This window comes from Colletotrichum karsti, assembly GCF_011947395.1.
Source record: "Colletotrichum karsti strain CkLH20 chromosome Unknown Scaffold61, whole genome shotgun sequence".
Lineage (NCBI taxonomy): Eukaryota > Fungi > Ascomycota > Sordariomycetes > Glomerellales > Glomerellaceae > Colletotrichum > Colletotrichum karsti.
This window is the reverse complement of record NW_024065961.1, coordinates 167,809-195,450: the sequence shown is the minus strand read 5'-3', so window position 1 is coordinate 195,450 and position 27,642 is coordinate 167,809. Positions and strand designations below refer to the sequence as shown.

General features: G+C 53.8%; 9 protein-coding genes across 9 annotated transcripts; 4 read left to right on the top strand and 5 right to left on the bottom strand.

Annotated features, from left to right (window-relative positions):
- Positions 1-1,930: 1,930 nt before the first annotated feature.
- On the top strand, positions 1,931-3,913 carry CkaCkLH20_12586 (lactose permease; the record flags this gene model as incomplete). The annotated part of the gene is made up of 6 exons (XM_038895299.1): positions 1,931-1,984; positions 2,100-2,464; positions 2,519-2,737; positions 2,798-3,111; positions 3,169-3,740; positions 3,800-3,913. The coding sequence occupies 6 exons, from the start codon at positions 1,931-1,933 to the stop codon at positions 3,911-3,913; spliced, it is 1,638 nt and encodes a 545-aa protein (XP_038739438.1).
- A 927-nt stretch (positions 3,914-4,840) lies between these two features.
- On the bottom strand, positions 4,841-7,338 carry CkaCkLH20_12585 (small oligopeptide opt family; the record flags this gene model as incomplete). Its single annotated transcript, XM_038895298.1, has 4 exons — positions 4,841-4,971; positions 5,030-5,988; positions 6,040-6,983; positions 7,045-7,338. 4 exons carry the CDS (start codon positions 7,336-7,338, stop codon positions 4,841-4,843), a joined length of 2,328 nt encoding a protein of 775 aa, XP_038739437.1.
- Positions 7,339-9,842: 2,504 nt separating this feature from the next.
- CkaCkLH20_12584 (serine carboxypeptidase s28) lies at positions 9,843-11,582 on the top strand (the record flags this gene model as incomplete). Its single annotated transcript, XM_038895297.1, has 2 exons — positions 9,843-11,092; positions 11,150-11,582. The coding sequence occupies 2 exons, from the start codon at positions 9,843-9,845 to the stop codon at positions 11,580-11,582; spliced, it is 1,683 nt and encodes a 560-aa protein (XP_038739436.1).
- A 133-nt stretch (positions 11,583-11,715) lies between these two features.
- CkaCkLH20_12583 (uncharacterized protein) lies at positions 11,716-13,595 on the bottom strand (the record flags this gene model as incomplete). Its single annotated transcript, XM_038895296.1, has 2 exons — positions 11,716-13,443; positions 13,509-13,595. 2 exons carry the CDS (start codon positions 13,593-13,595, stop codon positions 11,716-11,718), a joined length of 1,815 nt encoding a protein of 604 aa, XP_038739435.1.
- A 1,970-nt stretch (positions 13,596-15,565) lies between these two features.
- On the top strand, positions 15,566-16,893 carry CkaCkLH20_12582 (uncharacterized protein; the record flags this gene model as incomplete). The annotated part of the gene is made up of 4 exons (XM_038895295.1): positions 15,566-16,112; positions 16,223-16,340; positions 16,420-16,481; positions 16,529-16,893. 4 exons carry the CDS (start codon positions 15,566-15,568, stop codon positions 16,891-16,893), a joined length of 1,092 nt encoding a protein of 363 aa, XP_038739434.1.
- Positions 16,894-17,899: 1,006 nt separating this feature from the next.
- CkaCkLH20_12581 (FAD binding domain-containing protein) lies at positions 17,900-19,288 on the top strand (the record flags this gene model as incomplete). Its single annotated transcript, XM_038895294.1, has 5 exons — positions 17,900-18,099; positions 18,169-18,331; positions 18,384-18,470; positions 18,521-18,699; positions 18,757-19,288. The coding sequence occupies 5 exons, from the start codon at positions 17,900-17,902 to the stop codon at positions 19,286-19,288; spliced, it is 1,161 nt and encodes a 386-aa protein (XP_038739433.1).
- A 202-nt stretch (positions 19,289-19,490) lies between these two features.
- On the bottom strand, positions 19,491-21,227 carry CkaCkLH20_12580 (major facilitator superfamily transporter; the record flags this gene model as incomplete). Its single annotated transcript, XM_038895293.1, has 2 exons — positions 19,491-20,878; positions 20,933-21,227. 2 exons carry the CDS (start codon positions 21,225-21,227, stop codon positions 19,491-19,493), a joined length of 1,683 nt encoding a protein of 560 aa, XP_038739432.1.
- Positions 21,228-23,080: 1,853 nt separating this feature from the next.
- Positions 23,081-24,296, bottom strand: CkaCkLH20_12579 (PHB depolymerase family esterase; the record flags this gene model as incomplete). The annotated part of the gene is made up of 3 exons (XM_038895292.1): positions 23,081-23,284; positions 23,347-23,787; positions 23,871-24,296. 3 exons carry the CDS (start codon positions 24,294-24,296, stop codon positions 23,081-23,083), a joined length of 1,071 nt encoding a protein of 356 aa, XP_038739431.1.
- A 1,089-nt stretch (positions 24,297-25,385) lies between these two features.
- CkaCkLH20_12578 (uncharacterized protein) lies at positions 25,386-27,394 on the bottom strand (the record flags this gene model as incomplete). Its single annotated transcript, XM_038895291.1, has 2 exons — positions 25,386-27,237; positions 27,294-27,394. The coding sequence occupies 2 exons, from the start codon at positions 27,392-27,394 to the stop codon at positions 25,386-25,388; spliced, it is 1,953 nt and encodes a 650-aa protein (XP_038739430.1).
- Positions 27,395-27,642: the final 248 nt, after the last annotated feature.

Genomic DNA, 27,642 nt, shown 5'->3' with positions numbered 1-27,642 from the left:
TTTCGGTAACAACTTGAGGGCTTGCTCAAGATGCTTAGTTGCTCATTATTGCTAGATACTTCGAAACCCTCCTCGATAATGCGTCAAATCAAGTATATTATGATAGTACATTACTTTCCCCAGACGAAATTGGCTGAGTGGCAGGGGTAACGCCGCGAAGTTTTCTTCGTAAGACACTCAGAAGCCAGACTCTCTCAGCAATTTTAGCTGAAGACACCAGCAAGTGACAGCCATCCATCAGGCGTTGGCTCAGGCCACATGGAAAGACGGGCCGGCTTGAGACGACTTTCGATCCTCTCATCTTGACCCCTTGCTATCTCTTTTTGGTTTGGCGGCTTCTTTCTCCAGATCTCCCTCCAGCTTCTGGTCACCCACATCGCCCCTCTCCCCAGCCAACCCAGACGCCACCCAGCCGACCGCGTGCCCTGGATGCGACTGGTTCGTGTGTTCGGCTGCGTGAGCTCTAGATCCCGGGATGGCGCTCGCAACGGTCCAGCAATTGTTCGATGTCCTGGAGCTTTGGGTCCAGCTGAAAGAAGCTATTGCCAACTACAAAAATATCTCCGAATAGGCGCGGTACACCGCGCCCGGCCTCGACCAGAATAACCTGGCCAACTCGAGGCAAGACGGGCAGCATCTCCATTCCGGTCTCCACACGCCCACACTCTCCCCCAGATTCACCACTCTATCCATAACCTTCTTCGGGCTCTCCAACACACAGCAACGAGAGAGAGAACGCAGACAACCAAGCATCCGCGAACATCCCGGTCTTTTTCGCGGAGTGTTTCGACCCGCAGATCCGGAGAGGGAATCGCAATGGGCAGAACAATGTGTTTTTTTCTTCCACCTGACGCCATTGACAGATTGTACATGTATTCGTAGCCGTATTGAAACTCGAAGCCCAACATCAAGGTACCTTCAACCAACACCGGCCAGTCTCCCGCATGCCGGCCCGTTTCGTCTGGTCTATGTTCTCGTCTTCGCAGAGCAGCTGGACAAATGATCCTTCAACGGCCCCGGCACGGCCTGTACAGCACACGCGGCACAGCACTGGATGAACCAGCCGTGGAGAGAATTTGGGGAATTTGGGGTTGCCTCCACGCTAATTGAGACACGCAGCGCAGACAGGCCGTCCTCATGGATGTCGATGAACTGCCTAGACGCCCACTCAATCTAACTCACTTTGATTGCGATGCAGCCATCAAACCCTTCAGAGAACGAATCTTTGGTACCTGCCAAGCAGTGTCACGGTTCAAGACAGCCACACTTAGATTCACGATGAGAAATCTCCAGTCGCTGGTCACATAGCCGTAGGCGAGAACCGGCGAGGGTCTTCGGGCTGCCCATCTGTCGGGTGCTGGTGGACTGGTCCATCGGCCCAGTGGCAAGCAACATCTGCATCTCCTCCGCCCTTCGCAACCCGTAAAGAGCCAGGGGAGGCACAAACATGGGGGGCGTGAGCAGGAAGAGGGTGGTACAACCAACGACATGCTTGTCCAAGCAAGAAAGGATTCGATTTGCCCAGGCCAGCCACCATTTCGGTCCCAGGTGAGAGTGGCCCGGTCTTCCTTCCACCTCCCCACACCCATGCATGCGGCATGGATGGTAGGCGCGAAACGGCCGGGCTAAGGTAGGCAAGGCAAGGCAAGGTAGGGTAAGGATGATGGGGAATCAGAAGTTGGGGTTCGCTCTTGCAAAGCACCATGCCATCGGACTGTTACTCCTCATCCCGTCTCCCAGGGACCAACTACCAAGACGCCGAAAATCATAAAACCTCAGCCTGTCCCGCGATCCCTGGCTGGTTCCTCTCGAGCTCTCCATCCTCATCCTCCCTCCATCCGCCCATCGCTTCAACATCCATTACTCGCAGCACGGTCTGTGGTAATCGGCAATTCGAGGTATCCTCCTTCAGTCAACACCACCAAGGAGACTGTTTTCCGGCAGCTTGCCACCAACCGCCAAAATGGCCGAGAAGGTTGATACCGTCAACACCATCTCACCTCATCATGACGACCATGACTCCGACAAGGCAAGTGACGATGATCCCTTTTCTCATACTCACATCATCGGGCTCTTACTAACATGCCTGTGCTCTGTAGAAGGAGGTCCAGACCAAGGTCGTCACTGGTTCCGAGGCCTTCAACGAGGCCATGATCAAGGAGCCTCCCAGCGCCTGGACCAAGGCTCAGATTCTCATCTATGCCTTCTCCCTCGTCGGTTTCTTCTGCTCGACCATGAACGGATACGACGGTTCTCTGATCAACAACCTGCTTCAAAACCCCTCCTTTAAGGAACGCTACGGCGCAAAGAACGATGGTATCTGGGCTGGTATTATCTCTTCCATCTACCAAATCGGTGGTGTCGTTGCTCTTCCTTTCGTCGGCCCTGCTCTCGACACCTGGGGACGCCGCGTCGGTATGCTCATCGGAGCCCTCATCATCATCATCGGAACTTGCATTCAAGGGTTTGTGACTCTATGAGCTGGACATGAAATCAAGAATGCTAACATTGAATCAAGTACCGCCAACGGCACCGGACAATTCATGGGTGGCCGTTTCCTCCTTGGTTTCGGTGTCTCCATCGCTGCCTCTGCCGGACCCATGTACGTTGTCGAGATCAACCACCCCGCCTACCGCGGAGTCGTTGGTGCCATGTACAACACTCTGTGGTTTTCTGGTGCCATTGTCGCGTCGGGAACTGCCCGTGGCGCGCTTGACATTAAGGGAGACGCTTCTTGGTTTGTGACCCCCAATCCGGTCGAATAACGAGTAAGCATGCTAATGTGCTTCAAACATAGGAGATTGATCACCTGGATGCAAGCACTGTTCTCCGGTCTGATCTGCTTGTTCTGCATGTTCCTCCCCGAGTCTCCTCGATGGCTCTTTGTCAACAACAAGAAGGAACAGGCCACCGCCGTGCTCACCAAGTACCACGGAAACGGCAACCCTGACTCTCCCTGGGTCAAGCTTCAACTTCACGAGTACGAGGAACTCCTTGACATGGACGGTGCTGACAAGCGCTGGTGGGACTACCGCGCTCTGTTCCGCAACCGCTCTTCCGTCTACCGTCTTTGCTGCAACATGTGCGTCTCCATCTTCGGACAATGGGCTGGTAAGATACCCTCTATTCGCAGTGAAAGTGTTTCTTGAGACTAACTCAGCGCTTCAGGCAACGCCGTGCTTTCTTACTTCCTCGGATCCGTTCTTGACACCGCTGGCTACTCCCACCCCATCCAGCAGGCCAACATCACTCTCATCAACTCGTGCCAACAGTTTGCTTGCGCCATCTTCGGTGCCATGCTCGTCGACCGTGTTGGCCGTCGCCCGCTTCTTCTCTTCTCTTTCTCTGCTTGCACTGTTGTCTGGCTCGGCATGACCATTGCCTCCGGAATCCTGTCTCAATCCCAGACCGGTGTTACAGACAGCGGCGCCGCCATCTTCAACAACCCCGCCGCCTCGCAAGCCTGCTTGGCTATGATCTTCCTGTTCGGATCCGTCTACTCTGTCGGTATTACGCCCCTTCAGGCTCTCTACCCCGTGGAGGTCCTCTCCTTCGAGATGCGTGCCAAGGGTATGGCTTTCTCCAACTTGGCTGTCAACGCTGCTGGTCTTCTCAACCAGTTCGCTTGGCCCGTGTCCATGGAGAAGATTGCGTGGAAGACGTACATCATCTTCACCATCTGGGACGCCGTCCAGACTCTCGTCATCTGGCTGTACATTCCTGAGACCAAGGGACGCACTGTAAGTCGAAACTCATCCTTAGTAAAATCCAATGCAACACGTACTAATACGATCAACAGCTCGAGGAACTCGACCACATCTTTGCTGCTAAGAACCCCGTCAAGGAGTCCACCAAGAAGAAGCAGGTTGCCGTCGACCGCTACGGCGACGTTGTCAACGTCCAGGACGTCTAGATCTGCAACCTCTCTCGCTATGGGGGACGAAATGCCTGAACGACTGAGCATGATGGTTTCTGATTGCTGTTGGATAAATCTTTAATGTCACGAGGACACGGAAACGACGGAGACGTGCTGCCTACTTTTGCATGGCTGATGTGAGGGTGCCAGCTGAGAGTCATTGATCACGGTGGCTACTGAGTGAGCATCCTCGTGAAGCCATCTCATATTCTCTACCTATACTATACCAATATACCATGTTGTATCGTCTGAACTTTTGAATGCATCCCTAAGTGATTCTCATGGTCTTCATGCGATTACGGCCAAGACAAATGGTCTGGATTAATTCTCCAACGGCAGCATCAATCGTCGCCGCTTTTCTGGCGGGACTTTGAAATGCCGACCTCGGCTGCTGACTATTGTCGGAGTCGCCTGATTCATGTTCGCATAGCACTAGTAGCACAACGCGGTAAACCAATGACCAACGTTTACAGGAATGAGATGAACCTCGGACCCATGAGTTGGTGGTCAGCTCAAAATTTGGGCTAACTTGAAAAGGCAAGTCTGCTGAACTTCAATCCGGTCAGATCTTGGGTTGGGTGAGACGGTGGAGGATGGCCAGAAGCCGAGCGAGCGGGACTGGAGGCTGGAGGATCTAATTGGAGCTTACTTGCTTGGGGAAGCCGGACAGTAGGGGCGTATGTTCAATATATTCCATAGCTCTAGGTAGATTGTGACTGTGCACCTTTGGATCAGAGTCGTTCTCGTTCCAGCTCGGTTTTCTTCACTCAGGCGGTTATTGTCCACCGTATCGCTTAACTCTGGTATCTCCGCTGTTGATCCGCTTAGTGATCGACGACATCGAACAGTAGCCTCAATGGCTGAATTAATTAAATCACATTATAACTAGGTCTCAAGCCAGGATGATTCCGCAGCTTGAGGGGATCAAGACCATGTCCCGTTGGCAGGACCAAAGTATCCCACGTCAGGCATATCTTTCCAAGGGATTCCCAGCCCATCAGCCGTATTTTGCCAGACGGTGTTTCCCCACCAGTCAGGAAACTGTACATTCGGGCCTTAAATATGCGGATTAGTCCTGCTATTCAGTCTGGTCAAGGTATTGTGCGAACTCACCATAGGTAATTGCGAAGAAAATGACGATGCCACTGATAGCCAGGCCCGTGTCCAACGCGGCGGCGAGCACGTAGTTGTACTTGGTCCACCAAGCGTAGAATCTCCGGAAGATGATCTTGTTGAAGATCAGGTTGACAATGTACCACGAAGAGTAGTTGATGCCGGTCGCGGGGGGCACGTTGTACGTCCCGACGAAGATGAGCGGCCAGTTGATCTTGCGGACGAACTCGGAGCGCGTCCTCTTCCAGACGAAGTACGTGATGGGCGGCAGGATGAGCCCGATCCAGAAGAAATGGAGCAGGCCCGAGTAGATGGCTCCGACGGAGTACAGGCGGGCCGGCCCGACGAGTCCCCAGATCACGGAGCTCGAGAAGACGGTGCGGCCGTTGGGGCAGGAGAAGCCGTTGGGCTGGTCTTCCGTGCAGATGCCTTCGACGTTGCCCAGCATCCACAGGGTGACTCCGGTCTGGGTCAGGGCACCCAGAATGGTGGCCAGTCCTTGGGCGAAGAAGAGGGTCTTGGGCGGGATCTTGAGGTAGTGGCCCAGCTTCATGTCCGCTGCGAAGTACAGTCCTTGGCCGACGACGTCGGTGCTCAGGATCTTGAAGAGGATGTTGGCGATCGGCTTGCCCTGGAACAAATATCCGCCAATAAACTCGGAAAGCACGTTGAGCTGGTTGGCGTCCACGTTCGTCACACCCTGGATCATTCCGCAGGGAACCATGTAAACAGCCGGGATGAGGAACCCGAGGATGATTCCCCACCAGGGGAGGCCGGTATCGTAGCCGACAGCAGTGCCGATGCTCATTCCGAAGACGGCGAGGAGGATGGCGGCCCACCACCACCACTTGACGGTCTTGTAGGACTGCATCAAACGCGCATGGATGTCGAGCTTGAGGGTGCCCTTCATCGCACGCTTGATCTCGTCCCAGTGGAAGAAGTAAACATGAGATAAGACGCTGTTCTTCGGTCAGTGCGGAGTTCTTCGTCGTGTTTACCATGGAACTAACCTAGTGATTGAAGCAAAAGACAGCCCGTAGACGAAAGCAAACGTAGCTGGCAGGTACGGGGGTGAGTAGCCTGCGTACTTCTGCTGATCAAACTCGTTGTTCGTCAGAACCTCGGTGACGTTGTACAGCTGGCCGAAACGATCATACACATCCGCCGTGCAGAACGGCATGTACGAGGTGAACCAAGTGTTGGTGTAGTAGATCACCGGCGTCACGACCCAGAAGAAGATGGCGAACCCGAAGAAGACGTTTGCAGCCGCCCAGTGAGGGCTCAACAGCGGGTTCGTGTTGTATGCAATCATGGACCAGTCGAACGTCAGCGGGAAGAGACCCATGCCCGTGACCATGCCGAACACATTGTTGACTACCCGATTGTTCGGGGCGATCCAGCAGATCCATGTGAAGTAGCTGAGACCAGTCCAGATGAGGCCGGGGAACCAGTACCAAACAAAGGCGCATCCGCCAACAACCATGAAGAAGTTGATACGAGTAATCTTCCATCCGTTTGCAATGGCATTGGCCCTGGAATGCAATGAACTGAGCAGAGCGACGTTGCTCAAGACTCCCGGCCAGATCATGCTCGCGGGCTTGACCAGCCAAGGCATGGCGAGACCGGCGACGGCATATCCACTCAGCTGGCAACAGAGTACAACCAACACGGAGAAGCCGGCAGGGATACGGAAACCGTAGAGTCTGGCGGCTTGGATCAGGTTCGTCGCATCGGCTGAACCGAAGCCGAAAGACACATTCGACATGATGGTAACCAGAGCGTGTTCTTTGATGTTGAAATGGCGGTCCGGGTTGAATCGACTGATGGGGAGGATCTTGGCGAGCGCAACACCACATGGGAATGCCAGTAGCTCGGCGACGAGGGAGACAATATGGACACCGGGGTAGCGCAGCGAGAAGAACTGATTCACACCTGCACCGAGGAACACGAAGACCTGTTAGGAAAATCAGCATTTGGAACCGACTATCATGGCATCCGGTGAAAATACGACGTACGATACCTAGAAACCAGGCGCGAAAGGTGTTGACGGGGATGGCTGTGTCATCCGTCTCCGGCACCACCGCTCGAACCTGGGGAAATGGAGAGGTATCGGCATCGTAATCGCCCTCGGTCTCTGCTTTCTCTAGGACTCGGTCCATGTCGACCTCCAGCTCCGCGAGATGCCCATTTTCGAGCTCGACATCTTGACCGTGAAAATTGTACGCCGTTTTGACGCCGAGACTCTCGTACGGAATGGACTTCTCGGGGTCCTCGTATGAAGGGGGCATATGGCTTATGTCGGCTGCCATTGTGACGATAGCTACGGCAGAGCCTCGATGAGAACGAAAGACGAGTGCCAAGAAGAGGGAAGGGCCAAGAAAAGCCAAGAGAGTAGCGCCCGGCGCGGCATCGCGGGCATTAATGAAGGGGAGCCATCGTCCGGGACCGCTCGCAACGGACGCGTACCTGCGCGGAAATGGACGAGGCCAGACCCCTGCGTGTTATCTTTCCTATCAATTACCCCAGGCTTGAAGACGCCCGATGAGAGGGGTTTCGGAGGGGGCGAGATCGCGTTGGTTCTTCGATTTCACGAGTGATACGGAGGGATAATCGGCTTTACGGCAGGCATGACTGGGTCAGCCCTCGCTCGTCGGCCGTCATTCAGGTCATTCAGCAGCGTTGGCCAATTGTGTTTCTGGACTTTATCTGCGTTTGCGGGGACTTTTGCTCTGGATAAGGAAGGCGACAAGGATGATGTGTTTAGCGCACCGGGCCGGCAACGTGAACGATATCGGCTTCGGATGACGGCGATGGATCAGCCACATCCCGGGTTGAACGGATGAATTGGGGAGGCTGGCACAAGAGGCTGCTATGGCTCTCTCATAGATTCTCATGTTTATTCATACCCGTGCCGGCAAGTGATCCAAGCCACATTACAAGATGACTGTTAGGGTGTAAAGGTTTCAATCAGACGTGATACGAACTTGGTTTCTGGGGTGGTGTGAGTTCTGTTGGCTCACGGCGTCAATTTCTTACGTGGAAGTACATCATTAGTCTGAGCAGACGGGCAACAATAAAACCACCACTCCTCTCGATGATCTTCAAAACCAGCCATCAGCATCGGCTGACGTACTGACATCTACTCCCGGTGTTCTGGTAGGCACCCGTCCAGGACTTTTCAAATACAATGCTAGGCTTTCATTTACAGATCACCTAGATTAGTACGTGTGAAACAGGTTATCATACCCTGGTTAAGAGGCATATTATTGCGCTCGATGGAAGCTCACGTGAGGTCTGATGCTTTGAGTCTAAATGATGGGTGTGCTCAAAAGTGCCAATTAGTATATGCATTCGCAACAACCAGAGTTGAGAAACGTTCACTGATCTTTCCAATCTTTTGGTGGGCTTTCAAGATCGGTGAGCCGAAAAGCTGGTGATAGATCACCAGAGATCATAGCAGGAGTAGATGACCGTTCTTGAGTTGAGTTTCAGGGCATTCAAAATTCCGGGCTAGTCTCCGTCAGAAGCCCACATGGCAGAACCGTCAACCACTAAGTTTCGCACAATTTCGCCCAGAAGCTTGTGATGGGATGAACTTGCCAGTTCGGGACGAGCCGGCGGAGTGGTGGTTTCGCAGATCTACTGGGCCGGTGAGATGAGACGAAAACGAGCCGTTTTCTGTCCCGGAACTCAAGTGAGTTGCTTGTCCGCAGTTTACAACATCGCGCGGAAGTGATCGATTCGATGGTCGCTACCAAATGGGTGTCGTCTCGCACTGAATCCCGGGAGTTGGCCAGTGATTTTGTGCTCTTCATCATTCACCGGGGTCTGTCTAAGCGTCGGTAGTTCCATTAACAACCTAGAATGACCACAGTCAATGATTTGTTGTCGCTGCTCACTGTCATAGCATTGGCTTTGGGCATTGTTCGTGCGCGATTGGCTGGAAGCCATTAATGCATTTTTGAAAAGCGCATAGATCCTCTTCCTACTTCATGTTGCATTCATTCTAGGAAGGCTTAAACATGGTTAAAGTACTCATTCGATGCTTACGAGTGAGTATTCGATTTCCCGAACCCAGCTTGAGCGCGATCATACTGTGTGCTAAACTCGATGAGGCATAGATGTGATGGATTGGTTCTACTACCAAAGGGCAAGTCAAGTATCTTAATGACGAGATGAGAATATTGAATTTCGTATGTCTAATGGCTTTCCTATGTTGAAGCAACTTCACAAATCCCGCAACACCTCAAGCTCGCTTCAATGATGGATGAAATTTCTTCGCGGATTCATCTATTAACTGGCCCCTTACGATGTCTCGAGAACTTCACCAACCAATTGTCGCTAAGCTCGTAAGCGCTATGCAAGATTCTTGTCCCGGGCCAGACCTCCGATCTTGGCAGCGTGGATGCTCGCCGATGCGTAGGTCGCGCCCGAGATGTCTGTGTGGCCGAACATGGGACTTTTGATACATGACGTCGGAAGCCGGTTGGCCTGTCTTGGCTCGGTCCATTTCGCGCATGAGTTTGTGCCTTTCGGGAAGGTAGAAAACGCAGCAAACTCTCAATAGGTTGGTGGCACAAAGTATGACCAAAATTACGATAAGTTAGGTAGCATTTGCCCCAACAAAACGCAATATGGCCCTGGCTGTTCGTACGACGCTACGGAACCCACGGGGAAGATCTGCAATTCGCGCGGATAGTTGAAATACAGAGAGAGCTCAAATACAGCTGCTTTGCCTCGCGCGGGGCTGGTTGAGCACCTCAGCTCTCGTCTCAACTTCATCCCAGGTATCGCCTGTCGATTTTGGCTACCAATGACTCCATCATGGTTGGCCGCCGGCCTTCTCTGCTTCGTTCGGGTCTCGGCCGCCCTTGGACCCCAACTCGGGCCCGCGGAGATGTGGAGGGAGTTCCGGAAGGAATCCACCCCTGAAGTCGCGGGACCGGCTGCGTCCCGACTATTCCAGAATGAAGCTGGCCCTGGAGCTCCGGATCCTTCGACCCTCTACCGGGCCTACAACCTTTCAGTGCCTGTCGATCATTTTCACAACGATTCGCTCTACGAACCTCACTCGGACGCGTCCTTTCCTCTTCGCTACTGGTACGATGACAGATTCTACAAGCCCGGCGGCCCCGTCATTGCACTAGCAGCAGGCGAAACGAGCGGCCAAGGTCGACTTCCCTTTTTGCAGAAGGGCATCGTCGCTATTCTGGCGGAAGCGACAAACGGAGTCGGCGTGATCCTGGAGCACCGCTACTACGGCCGAAGTGTTCCGACGCCGGACTTCAGCACCGAAAACCTCCGGTTCTTGACGACGGACCAGGCTCTCGCTGATACCGCCTATTTCGCAAAGAACATTAAATTCCCTGGCAAACTTTCGAATGTCAGCTTGACCGCCCCTGACACGCCGTGGATAGTGTATGGTGGTTCGTATGCGGGCGCCTTCGTCGCGTTTCTCCGCAAGGTGTACCCCGAGCTATTCGTGGGTGCCATCTCGTCGTCCGGTGTGACGGCAGCTGTGGTCGACTTCTGGGCCTACTACGAGGCAGCGCGGCTTTATGCGCCGGGTGACTGCGCTGAGACGACCCAGAAGCTGACGCACGTGGTCGACAACATCTTGTTCCAAAAGGGCAACGCTACGGAAGATGACATCGTTTTGTTGAAAACAGCCTTCGGGCTGGAAAACGTCACCAACAGCGCCGACTTTGGAAGCGCCATTCAAGGAGGCATCGCAGGGCTGCAGGGCCGTAACTGGGACCCAGCCATCGATAGTCGAGGCTTCCTCCGATACTGTGGCAACATGACCTCGGACGAGGTTATTTGGCCTGAGACTGAGAGCCTCGATTCTACTATTCGCCAGCTCCTGGCCACCGGTGGGTACGAGAAAGAGACGGAGAAGTTGGCAACACGTTTCAAGAATTACATCGGCTACGTCGACTTCACCACTGTTTCTCGATGTGACGGCGATCAAGACGAGTGCTTCGGCCCAGGCTCCGATGAGTCTTACGCAGCGGATGATATCAACCAGACTTGGCGTCTTTGGCCATACCAATACTGCACACAGTAAGTGAATTCTCCAGAAAGCTGATGGATTAAAGTGATCTAACAGTGTTACTCTAGATGGGGATATCTCCAAACGGGGTCTGGAGTGCCAGAGACTCAATTGCCGTTGATCTCACGGACGATCGACCTCGAATACTCAACCGTCATCTGCCGCAAGGCATTCAATATTACCACCTTGCCGAACGTGGATGCCATTAATAAGTACGGCGGGTACAACTTCAGCTACCCTCGTGTAGCTATCATCGATGGCGAGTCGGACCCATGGAGGCAAGCTACTCCCAACAAGATCGGATTGCCTCGTCCTGAATCAACAACCGAGGAGCCGAATCTTGTCATCGGAGGGGGCGCAGTCCATCATTGGGATGAGAACGGCCTCTTCAAGAACGAAACGACGGCCGAGCTTCCTCCGGGTCCTGTGAAGGAGGCACAGGCTTTTGAGGTCGAGTTTGTCAAGGCATGGTTGAAGGAGTGGAAACAAGCTCGACGGTGAAGAATTGAGGGCATTGGGTTGTAAGGCTAAGTCTCGTAATAACGATACCTAGGCCAAAGTGACTTGAATATGTATGCAATTCATTTCATATATGTACATACATCTAATCTCTCTCATACCCTGTGCATCCAACTCATTTGGAAGCTTCCTCGGTGATGATCTCTGCTGCTCTCTCTGCAATGCCATACACGGCAGTTTGGATGTGTGCTGAGATCAAGACAGGCATGATGCTAGCATCAACAACTCTGAGATTGCTGGTCCCATAGACTTTCAAGGTAGGATCCACGACGCCACCGTCTTCCTTTGGAAGCATGGCGCAGGAGCCGACAGGATGATAGATGGACAAGGTGGTCTTCAAGGCAAAGTCCCTCCACTGCGCATCGGTCGTGATGTTCAGGCCAGGCTCGTACTCAGAGACCCAGGTCGATCTCAAAGGCTCGGTGAGCGCAACCTGGCGGCACTTCTTGACAGCCTGAATTGCAGCCTGCAGGTCGTACTCATGGGAAAGATATTTGGGGTCGATTAGAGGAGGTCCAAGAGGGTCGGCCGGGTTGACGTGAACGTTTCCACGGCTGAGAGGGTGCATAATGGCCGCGATGAGAGTCACGTAATCCTTTCCGTACCCTTCGCTTCCTTGTGTCGGGTAGCCCTTGACGCCGGTATAGCCATCACTGAAGAGGATCTCCAGTTGCGGCACAGAGGTATCGTTGAGCCATTGCAACTTCTTCTTCTCGACGGGATGGTCTGAAGCACCGACGGCCTCGTGAGCAAGCACGAGAAGGTCACCCTCGCCGTCGTCACCAAGTGCCTGGTTCCAGTTCGTGAACGTGTATCCACTGCCGGAATATCCATATTGTGACGTCTTGCCTTCCCACCAGAGCTGTAGCTGTTCGGCAGCGTAAGTGGTGTCATACTTGAGGCGGTCGTATCCGGTGTAGTTCTTGGTGAGCTCGTATGAACTCTGGATTCGAATGTGGTCTTGAAGGTTCTCGCCGACTCCGGGAAGATCGATGATCTGCTTGATACCAGCGGAAGACAGAACCTCAGCGTTGCCAATGCCCGAGTTCTCGAGAATCGACGGGCTGAGAAGACCACCCGCAGAGACAATAACCTCACGACGGGCAGTCAGAACAGTGCCATCAATAAGCGTAACGCCAGTCGCACGCTGAATATCATCTGTGGCGGTCTCGAGGTTGACCTTGGCTACTTTAGACTCGGTCAACACGTAGTGGTTACCTCCTGCCAAGGGAAGGTAAGCGTTGGCGCTGTAGGACCGGTTGTAGTGCTCTGGCTCGATACTGTTCGGGGAATAAAGAACTCCGAGAGGATTGCCGTTCAAAGATTCCAGGTTGGTTTCAATACCAAGACTGTTCATGACCGGAATCAGTCCAGCCTGGTGCTCAGGGATGAGTCGGTTGATCAAGGCTTTGATGGGACCTGAGTCTCCGACGCCCTCGTTTCCGGTGTAGTACTGCGTGTTAGCCGAGGTGAAGTTTTCCGACTTCATCATGGCGGCACGCATGGAATCCCAGTTCCAACCAGGGTTTCCCAACTCTTCCCATCCGTCATATTCATGAGCGGACGCTCGGTCGTATGAGAAGAGGTTAAGCGCTGAGCTACCACCAAGAACATGGCCTCTGGTCTGGACCCAAACGCGTCCGTTGGAACCCTCTTGAGGGACGGTGGTCAGGTTCCAGTCGTACTTTGAGTTGAAGGTCGAGCCTCTACGGCCGGGAATCTCGATTCGCTCGTCGCCGAGACCTGCCTCGCCCGCTTCGATGACAAGTACCGTCGCATTGGGCAGACCGAGACTGAGGCGCGTTGAGAGAGCGAGGCCGGCTGTGCCACCTCCAACAACGATCTTGAGGACTCGTTAACATCCCGGCTGATACCCTTTGTAGCTGACAACATTAGATTAGAACTTACATAGTCGTATGCCTTAGTGACTGGCTGGCTGGGCGCCGCAAACGCGACGCTGGCCAGCAGAGATGTGACCAGGACGACAGGGAGCATGCTGACTACCGCTGTGTGAAATTACCTATCTGTGCGCCATGTGAGTTGTGATGCCAAAGTCGCGATTCACCGAATCACCATCCAGTTCGCTGCGGGTAGGGCTGTGAATGTGAGACAGACATACCTTCCGTCGGACCAGATGGTGGCATGAACGTCGCGGGAAAGGATGTTGACGACGATCGCGGTCTGCCCAACACGAGCTGAAAAGGCCCTTGAGTCAGGTAGAAACGAGGGTCTGAGGTGTCTACGGTTGCTCCGGAAAAGCTTCCGTTGACCTTTTGTATGAAAGACTCTGGGGTGCCCATGACGAGTCGATGCGCGATAAAGAGATACAATTTGCCATCTCATCCATCACATCGGCCCATCCTACGCCAGCGATCCTTGGAAGAGCAGGGCCAAATCCACGAACCTCAATATCGGCCCTTGTAAGTATATCAAGGCCTCCGAAGTAAATCTTGGAGGTTCGGTGGGGGAAACATGGAGCGGAACTCGAAGGTGACCGGTCTGGTTCTCTCCCGGGTGGAGTGAACGCGAGGTGAGGTTCCATCGCTAAAGAACGCCCCCGCAGACATTGAGTGCCACCCCGAACCTTTAGTGCCTGCAGGGTCCAATCTGTTGGTCCTCTCAGCTTTCTTGATTTTCAAAAGAAGAGGAGAGGAGGAGACACAGTTGTCGGGCGTTGAGGCAGGGATCCGGCCATTTACCCCGGTCGTGCCCCCTAACGCAAACTCCACGCCGGTAGCGACGCGGCAGCTGCGGGAAGAACATTGGTCTGGCATTCGCTGGCGCTGACATGGGGTGCTCGGGTTTTGTTCCTTCAAATCCTCCATTCTAATGCGCCAAGGTGGCGTGGAAGAGGGAGGATATGTCGGCTATGCTGAAGAATTGAGCTTGAATGAAGGCGACCACCATCGATTGCTTCAGAGAGATGTTTCGCAGAGTTGTTCCTCCTGGAACAGCAGTCAGAGTCGTGGATTTCGTGAGTACACAGAAATATATTGCCATAGCTTACTCTGTAGTTGACTGGTGATCTCCCCTTCCGATATCTGGCTGTGGATTCTAATCAACGCACTGTTGCAACGGATGAGTTGCATTCCCGAAAAGGAGGCGGGCTGGGCCGTTATCATGGAAGGACCGGGAAGGTAGCTTTTGTCTCCAACAACTGCAGTCTTGTAGCCCTGGCTGATAGGACCCGTTGAACTTCGAGACGAGATCCAAAGAATGGCAACATTGAACGTTTGACGTTTTCCCACTAGTTCTTCTACTTATATTCATGGACAACCAGCGCGGGAGCGGCACAAATTAGACATGTCTCACCACTTCCCGCGGAATGGCATTTTATACGGGAACCAACCTGTCAAGTCTCATGTTTTCTACGTTCTGTCTAATTCTCAAGTCGCGGGGCTTTTCCGATCTCACCTTTTTCGTAAGATAATGCCCAGACTTTCGGTGGAGATACGAGTCAGGAAGCCTGGAAGGAACCAGCCAGGGCCCAATCGTAAACCACATCCCTTGCGTCTGCGTGGCAGGCTGGCAGCGCAGGAAATTCCACATTCCGGAGCGGCCTTCGCCAGCAACCTTCTTCATTCATGAATTGTAGGTAGCAAGGCCCGAAAACTCTAAAGTACATCGATGTTCGAGTCACCACACCGGCCGAGTGGTGTCGCAATACATATGACCCCAGTGCGCCTTACTCCTGCATTTCTCCCTTGATCAAGCGGACGAATTACCTGATTGTCCCAGTTATTCCTTGTAAAATATGTGTATCATCGAGAATGCTAAGTCTGACGGTTGGTCCCGGTCATTCAAGGCCATATACAAACAGTCTTCAGTTGCCCCTGGATAGAATGTCCTCAACGGAATCGTGTTTCTAGACGCCACACGTCGGAAAGGAGCAACAGCAATCTACTCACAAACGACCCGTCACAAATGTTCGAGCGAGGATGGAGCACTTACTACCGGTCCTGACGATGTCGAGAGGTCTACTCCAACGAGACGAGGCGATTCCTCCGGACGAAAACGTTGGTCCGGTCTCCATCTCGCTGACAGCCATCCTCACGGCATTTCTCGTCGTCACGACTGGTCTCCGACTCTGGGTACGAGCAGCGAATCGAAAACTCGGCTGGGATGACTGGACCATTGTTCTCGCGGGTGGCACCGCCATCGCACGATTTGCCTTTGGCATCAAACAGTCACAGCATGGAAACGGACGACACCGAGTCTATCTCAGCGACTATGACTACATGATGATCAACATGTACGGATGGTATGGGCAGATCCTCCTCTTCATCGCGGTAGCTTTCCTTAAGGTCTCTATCTCCCTTTTGATCCTTCGAATCAAGGACACGAAGGTGTTGAAGATACTGCTTTACACGCTCATGGCTGGAGTCTTGATCACCAATTTTGGCGTGGTCATCATCTTGATCGCCGAATGTCAGCCAGCCGGGTTCTGGCGAGGAAAATCTGCGAAATGCTGGCCTACGCAAATCCGAATCTACTCGATCTATGCCACAATCGGTATGTTTCCCCAACATCATCGGGAAGTGTCGACGACGAAGACGAACGCTTAAGAACATGTACCGGCATGAGGACTTGAATTTCCAAGTACTGACTTTTGAGAATGATAGCCTATTCCGTGCTAACTGATCTGATCTGCTCACTGCTTCCACTTTATGTGGTTTGGAACGTCAACATCCCCCGACAGACGAAGGTGTCTGTGTGCTTCCTGATGGGTCTTGGTTTAGCGTGAGTACTCATTATCGAGAGCCCTTTGTCGTGCTCGAGAGGAAGCTCCATCTCGGACATGTGGCTGACTAGGCCACAGAGCGACTGGCTTTGGTATCGCAAGAGCTGCGTCCTTGGGAATCTCGACGACGGATCTCAGCTGTAAGTACACCTAGACTTCATGAGACCACAACTGACAACTCATTCAGGGGCCTACTGTATCGCCGGAATCTGGTCGAACCTCGAACTCTTTCTCGGCATCATTGCTGCGAATCTCGCTCTCTCCCGATCCATATGGGTTCACTTCTTCGGCAGCAGTGATTCCCACGCCATCCCCGGAGGTTCGACCGGCCTTTCCAATCCCTCCGAGTCGGGATATCTCAACAGCAAACTCCGGGGCGATCGGTTCGAAGTTCCATCTACAATGATCCGTTCTCGTAGGCGAAACTCAGAGACGAGAAGCTCCAATAGCGATATTCCACTGGAACCGGGGATTCAGAAAAAGACGGAGTTTTGGTGGACCGAAGACGACGAGAATCAGCAGCAGAACACCTGCACATTGATGAAGCGATGATCGGATGTCGGGAGGCGGTCTGATGGCGGTGGATGTGCCCCGGCAGAAAGAGTAATGAATTGTAATTGCGATCATACGAACCCCCCACTGATTGATCCGAGCCCTTACCGATCACACAATCTTTGCGCTATGTGTCGACGGGCATAAACTTGTGCAGAGCCGAAGACGGGCTTGGCGACCGAAGCTGTCCCCGCTACTTTAAGCTTACTCAATGGTCTCTCACCACGCAGGTTCGTAACTCCGATGATGGGCGGGGTCGATGCTACTCAAATGCCTTGCTTCAACCTCATCGATCCAAGGCCGGACTGGATCTTCCGTCCTCCGATGATGAACTCTGCTGACTTTGGTCCGTCAGGAGCCTAGAACGCTATGCCAAGATCATAACATATCGCTTAAGGGTTGTCATGAGTCCCAAAAGCGCAGGCGATGAAGTGCGGATGCAATAAGCTTCCGTTATTGACAAGCACCACACGCCCAGCTTTCTCGGGTTGAAGTGTATGAAGGACGACAGATAATCCGTGCAACGACGTGAACAGAAGGGAGAATTGACATACATCCAATGCTTCTTTTCTATCATTTTCCAATGAAATTTGCGTTTATAGAAGCTTTCAAAGTAGACGAACTATTTCGTTCCAGGTCGAAGGACGGTTAGAATCCTAATGGCGACTGATGTGTCCGATGCTAGTTTGATTCAGTGGAAAGAGAGTTCATCTGACTGAAGTTTGTCAGCTTCTATTTACAAGGCTATCCGTGAGTGCGTCCATCTTGGCTGGATACGGCCCCGTCTCGGAGGCACCAGATCGGGCTTATGTCCCGGAACGGCAGGCGTGCCACGGGACGGCTCGGACTAGTCCCGCTGCTTATACGGACTGCTCCGGCACCGAAGAGATATAAGCAACGCGATGAATGGGGATTTTCAACTTCGGATTAATGCTACCGCATCGAAATCACATTCGTTTTCACTTTCGATCGGGGTCATATCCTGCGCTTCAAGGCGAATTCAACGATGTACTTCTCCGGCTATCACGCGGTGATCTTGGGCCTCCTGGGCGTGACCGGGCTGACCCATGCCGCCGGCAACCAGACCGATTACGTCCAGCCCGTTCAAGACAAAGCATTCAATGCTCTCAGAGAAGCAGAGGCTGAGGCTGTGTTGAAGCGAAACAGCACCTGCACGTTGGAGAATGCTGCAGTTCGTAAGAGCTGGTGAGTGACCGTGAACATCCCACAACGATGCGTAGAAGACTTGGCAGGCTGACCTTGGTCCGATATCAGGGAAGCACTGACCGGGGACGAGAGAAAAAGTTACATCCGCGCAGTCAAGTGTCTCTTCTCATCTCCTTCGCAGACGGACCCTAGTCTGAACACCGGTGCTCGCAACCGTTATGACGACTTCGCTGCGCAGCACATCAATCAGACCATGACTGTCCATGTCACAGTAAGATACAAGATCGACTGCCGACCATTTCACCTTGCTGACGAGGAGCCAGGGAAACTTCTTGACCTGGCACAGACACTACATCTGGTCTTACGAGCAGGCGTTGAGGAACGAGTGTGGTTACACCGGCTACCTTCCTGTGAGTGACTTTCTCAGGCGTCTAATGACGTGAGTATTGACAATCTTCAGTACTGGAACTGGTTCTCTTACCAAGACAACCTCCGCAAGTCCCCGGTGTTTGACGGGTCCGAAACCAGCATGGGTTCTGATGGCCTTTTTGTGCCTCATAACGGATCCATTGGCCCTCCAGGCTTTCACATCCCTTCCGGCGATGGAGGCGGTTGCATTGCCACCGGACCTTTCGCTAAGTACGTCGTGACTGAAGCCCATCTTGTTGCAAGTAGAGTCTGACCCGAGCTCGGCAGCCTGTCCGCGAACCTCGGCCCCGTCCAGCCCCAGCAAGACGGTCTCGTCGGCGTTGGTCTCGAAGAGAAGCTCCGATACAACCCGCACTGCGTCAAGCGTGATCTGAGCAACTGGCTCGCCAGCCGCATCTACACCGAAGACGCCCTTCTCAACTCCACCATCCGCGAGACGGCCAAAGACATCGCCAGCTTCCAGACCTCCATTGACAGCCAGAGCTACGGCTTCCCGGGTGTTCATGCCGGAGGCCATCAGACCATCTCCGGCTCCAACTCCGACCTGTACTCGGGCGTCGTCGACCCGGCGTTCTACCTGCATCACACCATGGTCGATCGTATGTACTGGCTGTGGCAGGCTCTCCATCTTGATCAGGCGAAGACGATCTCCGGCACTATCACGTTCGGCAATAGCCCGCCAAGCCGCAACGCTACGGTCGATGATCTTATTGAGTTGCCTTTCCTGGGCGTAGAACCCGCAACACTTGGGAGCTTGCTGGATACCCTGGACGGGCCCTACTGCTACGTGTACGCTTAGTATGTCTCGAGCATTCCACATAGCTATCTCATGTTCCCTGTGCAATGGTACAAGATGTACAAGATTCGCGGTTGCCGACAAGGATCTTGGATGCCATTATAACGGGTGTATGTATCTACTTAAATCATGGATATCTATCGCTGCGCTGGGCAATCTACCATCTATATCGCCTCTAAATCTAAATCGAAATCTTCCATGGTGCTCAAGCCTTCTCTTCAACCCTCGCGGCCTTGATATGCCTCCACTCTCTCGCCAAGAACGTCAATGAAACACACAAGCCCAGCCCAGCCAGACCAATGCCCATGTACATGGCACCGCGGAAGCCGATGAACTTGTCCTCCGTCGACTGACCACCGCGGTTGACGTGAACATCCACCGTTCCGGCAAATCCAACGCCCAGAGCGATGCCGTAGTTAACGACGGTATTGACAAGAGAGGCACCGATCCCCTGGTGCTCCCGCTTGACAGCATTCGACAGGATCAGCGTCGCGGCGGGGAAACTCATGTCCATGCCGAACGGCATGATCAGCATCGACACGAAGATCTGCGCCCAGTAGATCTGGTTCTCCGGGGCGGTGGCCGTCAGGATGACACCCACGGTGAACGCCACTAGCGCCATGGTCATGACGATGGCAGGGCGGACCTTGAGCGGGCCGAGAAGCTTGCCGGTGATGACGGCAGCGATGCCACCGGTGACCACGACGGGAGAAAACCACGCGCAGGTCAGCAGCGGCGACAGGGTCCGGATCTCCTGCAGGATCTGCACCAGGTACAGCGTCCAGACGCCGAACGTCGCCCATCCGCAGACAACGGCCGCGAGCACGAAGCCGACGTCGGCGTTGACGGCGTCGAACGGCAGCAACGGCTTCGGCGCCCACTTGAACTCGATGGCGGCGAAGACACCGAACAGGACCAGACCCAGGATCAACGGGACCAGCACCTCGGCGGTCTTCCATCCGTCAATGGGCGCCTGGTTCCACGCGAAGTTGAAGAGGACCAGCGCCACAATTCCCGTCAAGGCACCGGGGAGGTCGAGCTCGACATACAAGTCCTTGAAACCTCTCGGGGTGGGTGTCCTCCTCGGCGGCTCGGGGATGATGAAGTATCCCGCGACGGCCAGAATGGCAAGCCAGATCGCGAGCGCCCACAGAGCCCAGGGCCACCACTCCAACTCCAGCACGGAGGCGATCGCGGCACCAACGACACCACCCATGGGCGCGACCGCGCCGAAGAACGAAAAGACCATGGCCTTGCGGTGGCCCGGGGGATACGCGGCGCCGAAGAGCGCAAGGGCGTTGGGAAGGCAGATGGCCGGGCCGATTCCCTGCAGCACACGGCTGAAGACGGCGAGGGTGAAGTTGGAGTAGACGCTGAGGCCGGCGACCATGGACCAGATGGAGAACCAGGCGAAGCCGATGATGAGCATGCGCTTGTAGCCGAAGGCGTCGCCGAGGCGGCCGGAGAAGAGAATGAAGGTGCCGACGGTCAGGGAGTAGCCGGCGACGAGCCAGGCGAGGCGGGCCGGGTTGTCGACGTTGAAGGAGCTGCCGATGACGTGGAGGAGGACGAGGGTTTCCATGTATGCGGCCTCTGGGAGGTTGTCAGTGATCTACTCATCTGCCGTGGTGAGAGTGCGCAACTCACGGGTGCAAAACTGCGCCATGCAGCAAATGGCTACGAAAAGGGCCTCGCGGGGGAATGACATCGTGGTCGCGACCCAGACCTCGGAGCCGTTGGTCTGCTGCGGTGCGAGACCGTCGCCATTGTCGTCGGACTCATCTCTGCTCGATTGGTCTGGTGATGCGCTCGAGTCGTCGGCGATTGGCTTCTCTTCTTTCGTCGTCATATGAGCATCCGGGGTCGCAGTCGCGGTCCTGTCTCCGGATAACGTGTCGACGCTCTTGCGGTGCTGCTTCTCGGACGATGAAGGCGAAGACATCGTGACGGTTGGTGAGTTTCCTTCCAACACCGTGAGCTTGGCAAACAGTCCTGGGACAAGAGAATCGAGACCAGCGCCAGGGTCGCAGGGCAGCCTTGGGTTCAAGTATCTAAAAAGAATGATCTACCCGTCGACGCTGCGGCGGCAGATGTGAGCGGGAACTCCTAGAATCGCCATATCCGACGTGGACGCTAAACTTCATAGAGAGAAGAAGAGGGGCCCTTTGGAAGAAAGGAAAATGGAAACACGCCCCTAAACCGGCGAGACCCATGGCATTCGGAATTACACGTGGGATTGGTCCAGTTTTGCAATTTGTAAGGGTCGATTTTGCAAGGCCAGGGGTCGGGACGGATCCATTGTGATGGTGGGGGGTTGTATCGTTGATGATGAAAACTCCCTCCATTTTTTGCAGTTTGTCGCTGATTTCTCACCAAGGAAGAGGCGTAGTGTGAGAGAGCGACGAGTAATACACCTAGTGACAACGCCGACGGACCAACATCCGTAATTCCTAAACGCCGCCGCCACGGGGCGCGCGCGCGCGCACGCGAGTCGGATGGCACACGTTCTTACCGGGCGTTTGCGAGTGACAGCTTTTTGATGGGTCCCCTGTCAGGATATTTTTTCTCTTTTGGGGAAAAGGCCTTCACGATCTAATCTGATGGACTTTCCATTGACTCAGTTTCGAAGAGCATCGAATCAGACGACAGCGAAAAAAATCTGAAGTTCCAGTTCTTCAGGTATCGTCAATGACATGAGACGAACAGATTTCTCCTCAAAGATCTGAAGTAAGAATGTTCCTTCAGTTTCCTTGGCATCTTTACGTGGAAGAACCAGGTATCTACGTAGCGACCCAGCTTGACAATCAGTCAGCCCGTCCGTCCACTTGAAAACAGCCACAGATCGCCCGGTCGCTAAGGCGTGCTCAGAGACATTGCGACCATCAACTGCCATATGCAGTTCAAGGTCACGAGGTGAGGGGTGAGAATTAGCAGCTGCGGACGGCTCGATTCGAGCTCCCGTAACAATTACGCAGGGCTGAAGATGGAAGGAGAGTTGCCCGGAAAATGCCAAAAGGCGGGCTGGGCTGGTCTAGCTCGAAATGCCAAAGCCACTGGAGCTGAGCACCCCGCGCGGTTGAAGGCAGCTAAAGACGCCATCCGAAAGCGTCCATGTCGGAACCTGAGTCAAGTCCATTCCACGTTGACGACATTTGTCGCGAAGGACTTGGACAGCTTGCTTATCGCCTATCGGACGTTCGGCTCCGAGTTCGGGAGGTGTGGGGCCGCTGGATTACCAACCGGCGACCGCCGTGTGGGCCCCGATTACTCGTGTGTTTCGGGTCGGAAGCAAGCTTGTTGAATCCCACACGGCCGAAGGATCTAGCTTGCAACGGCGCGCGCGGTTATTATCATTCCTGTAGATGAGAAATCGAGGACTTAATCGTTCAGAGGAAGTCAAGGGCAGTGTTTTGTATCTCCGGCGGATTTCACTCACGGACCGGGGGTAAACTGGCTCCGGTGGATCGATCTCGGAAATACGGAACGGCACTACGGGTTTACGGAACTGTGGCAGCGCCGTAGTTCCGAACGCCATCGTTCTGATATCGGAGGAGTTGTTCGCAGTCGGAGATTTTGCCCATTGTCATGATCACATTGAGCAAATCCATCTACATTAGTTCCGGAACGAGAGACAAGCTGTCAGCACTGGCAAAAGAAGCGTCGATGACGAACATTCTCAAGCGACTCGCAAGTTCAAGTGAATTTAGCCGAGAACGATAGCAGAAAGGTAAAATGAAGTATGGATAAACCACGCTCATCACTCGCAACAGAGTGAACACTCCTTAAGCTGCAACCTCACAGACACTGCGAATACCAATCATTGGTCTTCTGGCAAGTGTACGGACTCGCGCAGACAGTGCACCCGCTGAACCCGCTACCGCCGCACTGATCCCACCGATTCGCCGTGCACCCTCCGCCGCCGCTGGGCGGGGCCGCCGTCGAAGTCGCCGGAGGCGCAGCCGAGCTCCGTGTCGTCGTTCCGGGCTGTGTCGATCCGCCCTACTCACTCGTCAGCACAATGCCACTCTCTGAGACACCAGCTTATAGAAAGAAGTACTCACCGTGATTCCGAACCACTTCAAGTCCTCCGCGCCCATCACAGGCACGCTATGCCCGACCCCACTGCCGTAGATGCCCTCCAGGTTCGGCCCGTACACGTACTTGGTGTACTGCCCGCTCGGCGTGCCGGGGAGCGTCTGCTGCGGCGTGAGGCTGTAGCCGAACACGCCGGTCCACTGCTTGATCGTCTCGTTCCAGTTCTGGGGGTACAAAGTGGTGTCGGCGCTGCCGTGGTAGATCTGCATCCTTGGTCGCGCGCCGCTGTAGCCCGGGTACATGTTGAGCGCGGTCTGCGCCCAGACGGCTTGCGTCGATATGGATTGGCCTTGGCTGCAAGTCGAGTTCCATCCGTTCACGGTACCGGTGTAGAAGCATCCTGCGGGAACGCCTGAGTAGGCGATGCCGGCGGCGAAGAGGTCGGGGTAGGTTGCTGCCATGACGTTCTTATCTTTGTTAGCCCACGCTCCCGGCATGGTCAAGAATGACAGCTCGTTTAGTGTTTTCACCGGCTATAGGGACAGCATACCGTCATCATAGCTCCCGATGAAGTTCCCGTCACGAACACCTTGCTCTTATCGCCGTTATACTTGCTCAAAGTATACGTCACCATGTTGGCGATGGCATTGCTGTTGCCGCCACCGTTGTGCGTCAGCGACGCCGGCGAGCTCACGTCCCAGCAGGTCCCGCTGTATGGCGATTCGGGATAGATCACAATAAGGCCGTATGTGTCTGCGTATGACTTGTACGGTGTGTTCGAGTAGTAAGCATTGGCGGTGCCAGAGCAGTAGTGGATGGCGACGATGATGGGCGGGCTGGCTGCCAGCTTGTCCGGGACGTAGATATACATCTTTGCGCCTGACGGGTTGGCCCCGAAGCTGGTCACCTGTTGAAGAGAGGCGGCCGCTGCGAGGGTGCCGCTGAGGGCTGTGGTTAGGAGGTTTAGGAGACGCATGTTCGCGGCGGTGGAAGTTTTCGATTCTGGACTCTTTTCGTTTGATCTAAATGGCTTATCTAAAGTCCCGAGGTGAAGAAGTGACGATGCCTTTAAATACTGCAACCTACAGGTTTGAAGTGTGAATATGGCAGCGGATGTTGAGATTCCGCGTGAGACTAGTGGCTGCAACTCTCCTGCATGTGAGGTTCCGGCAACCATCCGGAGGTGACCCGCCTACTTGGGGCAAACGGCATGGTGTAGAAAGAGGTTAGCAGTTGGATTTGGCTGTGCTGGATGGACACGCAAATTGGGCAGCTCAGAGAGGATGTTTATCAGTAGGTAATCAACATTGCCATCTCATGTTGTGGACTCCGAAAGGAAAACTGGCCCAGAATGCATTATAGCAGGTAATGGATTAATGTCAAAAGGCTTGAGGTCAGCTGTACCAAAGAGACGCGGACCGAGGGCCAGACCTCCGGACCCCGAACCGGAAGTGTGGGGCCGTCGTTTCCGCCAATGAAGCTGTCTGGAGATCAGTGACACGATGAATTAATCGGGTTGATGAGAATGATTGTTATCAATAGATACTCCTTGAGATGTATCAGCCGCAAAAGAGATTATTTTGGTTCTGGTTAACATCAGCTGCCTACAAACGATCCACCACCCTCAAAACACCCTAGTCTATTCCGCATTGGTTCCCAACTCGGACAATACGACCGACTTCTTACCGCTTTCCATCACACACTCTTCTTCTCAGTGCAACATTCCCCGTTTTCCGGGTGAGCGGAGATGATACTATATAGCGTGCATGATTCGATAGTTCTCATTCTAAATGGGTATCTATTCAAAGGTTGAAGCTCCACGTGGACAGCCTATCAGCCGCAATTCAGGCTAAATACGGCGGGGTTAGGCCTCTCTACATCATATGAGTAACGACATCACCGCGTTCCACGAAGCTTATCACCCTTTCGAAACTCTTGAAAGGCGGTGTTATACTAAACTGGAGGATAGGATGTGTGCAAGAATAGAAGTTAGCTGAACATACTCTAAGGGTGTTGATGATTCTTTCATCGATGCACGATCAATCTAGGCATCAATACTCAAGGCCTATGCCATAGTCGTCTCCCATCCGTTTTCAATCATGACATCCATCCAATACACCGCTTGCGGGTCCTCGAACGAAGCAGGTCCGTGTTTCTCAGCTATCATCATGTGCGCCCTCTGGTCCATAAGCTCCCACGTTCGGTTGACAATCTGAAGGCATCTTCGGATCGGCTTAGGCGGGAGAATATTCAGGAAAGATTCCAGTCGTCCCTTGATGAAGTGGCGCATGCGTGATGTTTCAATCGCTTCCAAGGTGATTCCTGCCATGGGATTGTTATCCTCAGGGCCGGGTCGGGAAACTGGCAGTCGTAGCTCGCTGGATAATGAGACGAGAATAAAAGGCTGGAAGTCGCGGGTTCCTGATTCCAGAGGGAGTGTTTTCATTGAGGTTAGGACCTTGACTGCGTATGTTGTCAAATACTCGTCGCGTATCTGTTGATAGCTTCTTTGTGTCGTGTCACCTCCAGTGTGTTGGGCATCATCACTGGACTGCTTGGTCGATTCATATACACCTTCTCGTGCCAAACGACGATCCAGAATGTCGGGAAAGATGTGATAGATCTGTATTAGGCCGACCGAGCGATAGATTTCGGCAAGGGTCAGGAGCTGCCAGACCGGCGTATTGCGATCTTCGGGGTCGAGGACGCAAGATTCAAGGGGATGGTGCATATCGGAAAGGAGCCCCTCGAGCTCGCTAGCTACAGCCATGTCCTCTTCGAGCTGTTTGATGTGGGAGAAGGACGTGAAACGCCGCGAAAACGCCAATTTGCGCTGTTGGCGGATGAGGCGACCAACCCTTTGCACGGCAAACTGGGTATCCTTCGCAAAACCTGTCCAGGGGTGTGGGACAAGATCCGGTGAGAGATATTCCTGTGGGTACATCTTGCTCTTGACTTCCAGGACGTCGAGCTGATCAGTGTCGGCCACATACGAAAGCAGTAGCTCCCAGTATATCATGCATCGATGAAAGAACTGGTAGTCGACCCCGTTATTTTCTGATTCAACCGCTTTCAATGTCCTGCGTATCTTGTTGAAGAAGGGTAAACCGAGGTCTTTAGGATCGTGCCAGCTGGCTGAGCCGCCCAGCATCAACATGGCGAGCAGCGTGTTCGAAGTGGTACCTGCAGAGGTGCGGTCGCTGTTGGCAGTTGCTTTGTCGCTACTTTCGAGCATATGGATGGCCTCGCTGCGGAATCGGCGACCCAAGACAGCAAGCTGCGGGAAATCCTCAACTAGGTTGGCTGCCGCCATACTCTGCAGTGTGCGGTAAAGGAGTGGTGATGAATCCCACAAACGCAACACGGTGGTGCGAAAGGGATTCATGGAGCCGTCGTAACAGGAGAATAGACGGGCTGTCTCTTTAAAGTAAAACTCTATCAAAATGGTCGTCGGATCATTGAATACTCTAGATGGGAGAGGAAAGCTCGCCTGGGTAACTTCGGGGGATGGTTGGTCAAGAACTCCTAATCTGACGCTCGTGGCATAGCTCTCTTGTTCACCTGACGTCGATAAGGAGCTCGTGTGTCGGCTGACCGGGAGAACGGCGTCGTTTTGCACCGGATTATCAGGCAAGGCTTCCACATGCAGTGTTGACCCTGGCTCCATATACATCTGCATCCCGTGTAACATGGAATTGACGTTGATGCCGTCGAAAAGGCTGCTGGTTCCATCAAGAGTCGGGAACCCAGGGTAGTCATCCAGGCCGGAAACCTGGCCAAGCAGGGCGTCCATAAGATCATTACAGACTGAAGGGTCGTGGCTTCGGGGCGATTCAATGTTTTGGGGGCTATTTACGTCTTGCTCGTCCTCGTCGGGGGCAGGATCGAGAGACGCTTTGCGCGCGGCACACGTACTGCTGAAAGCCCCATCGGAAGTAGTATGGTTGCGCATAGGAGAAGCAGTTGCCCTTACGGGAGACGATCCCACTTCTCTAGCGTCATTACTTCCGGGATTTTGGAGTCGAGAAGCATGAGGAGGATGTGCAGGATATGAACGACGATTGCTGTGGGCATTAAATGGTGCAAAGACTTCATGCTTGGTCACCCATCTCAGCGGCTGGCTGTATCCAGGGCAGCGAACCCCAACACGGGTGCAGCGTCCGCATGCAGGCTTCACTTCGTCACATCTAGTCTATCAATGTAGCGGCACACGGTCAGCGATCGGTAGGCACGAAACTGGGAGCCTGATAGAGAGAGATGTTGTTCCTTACCCGCTGTTCCTTACATCGAGCACAGCCGTTGCGAGAATACGACTTGACGAC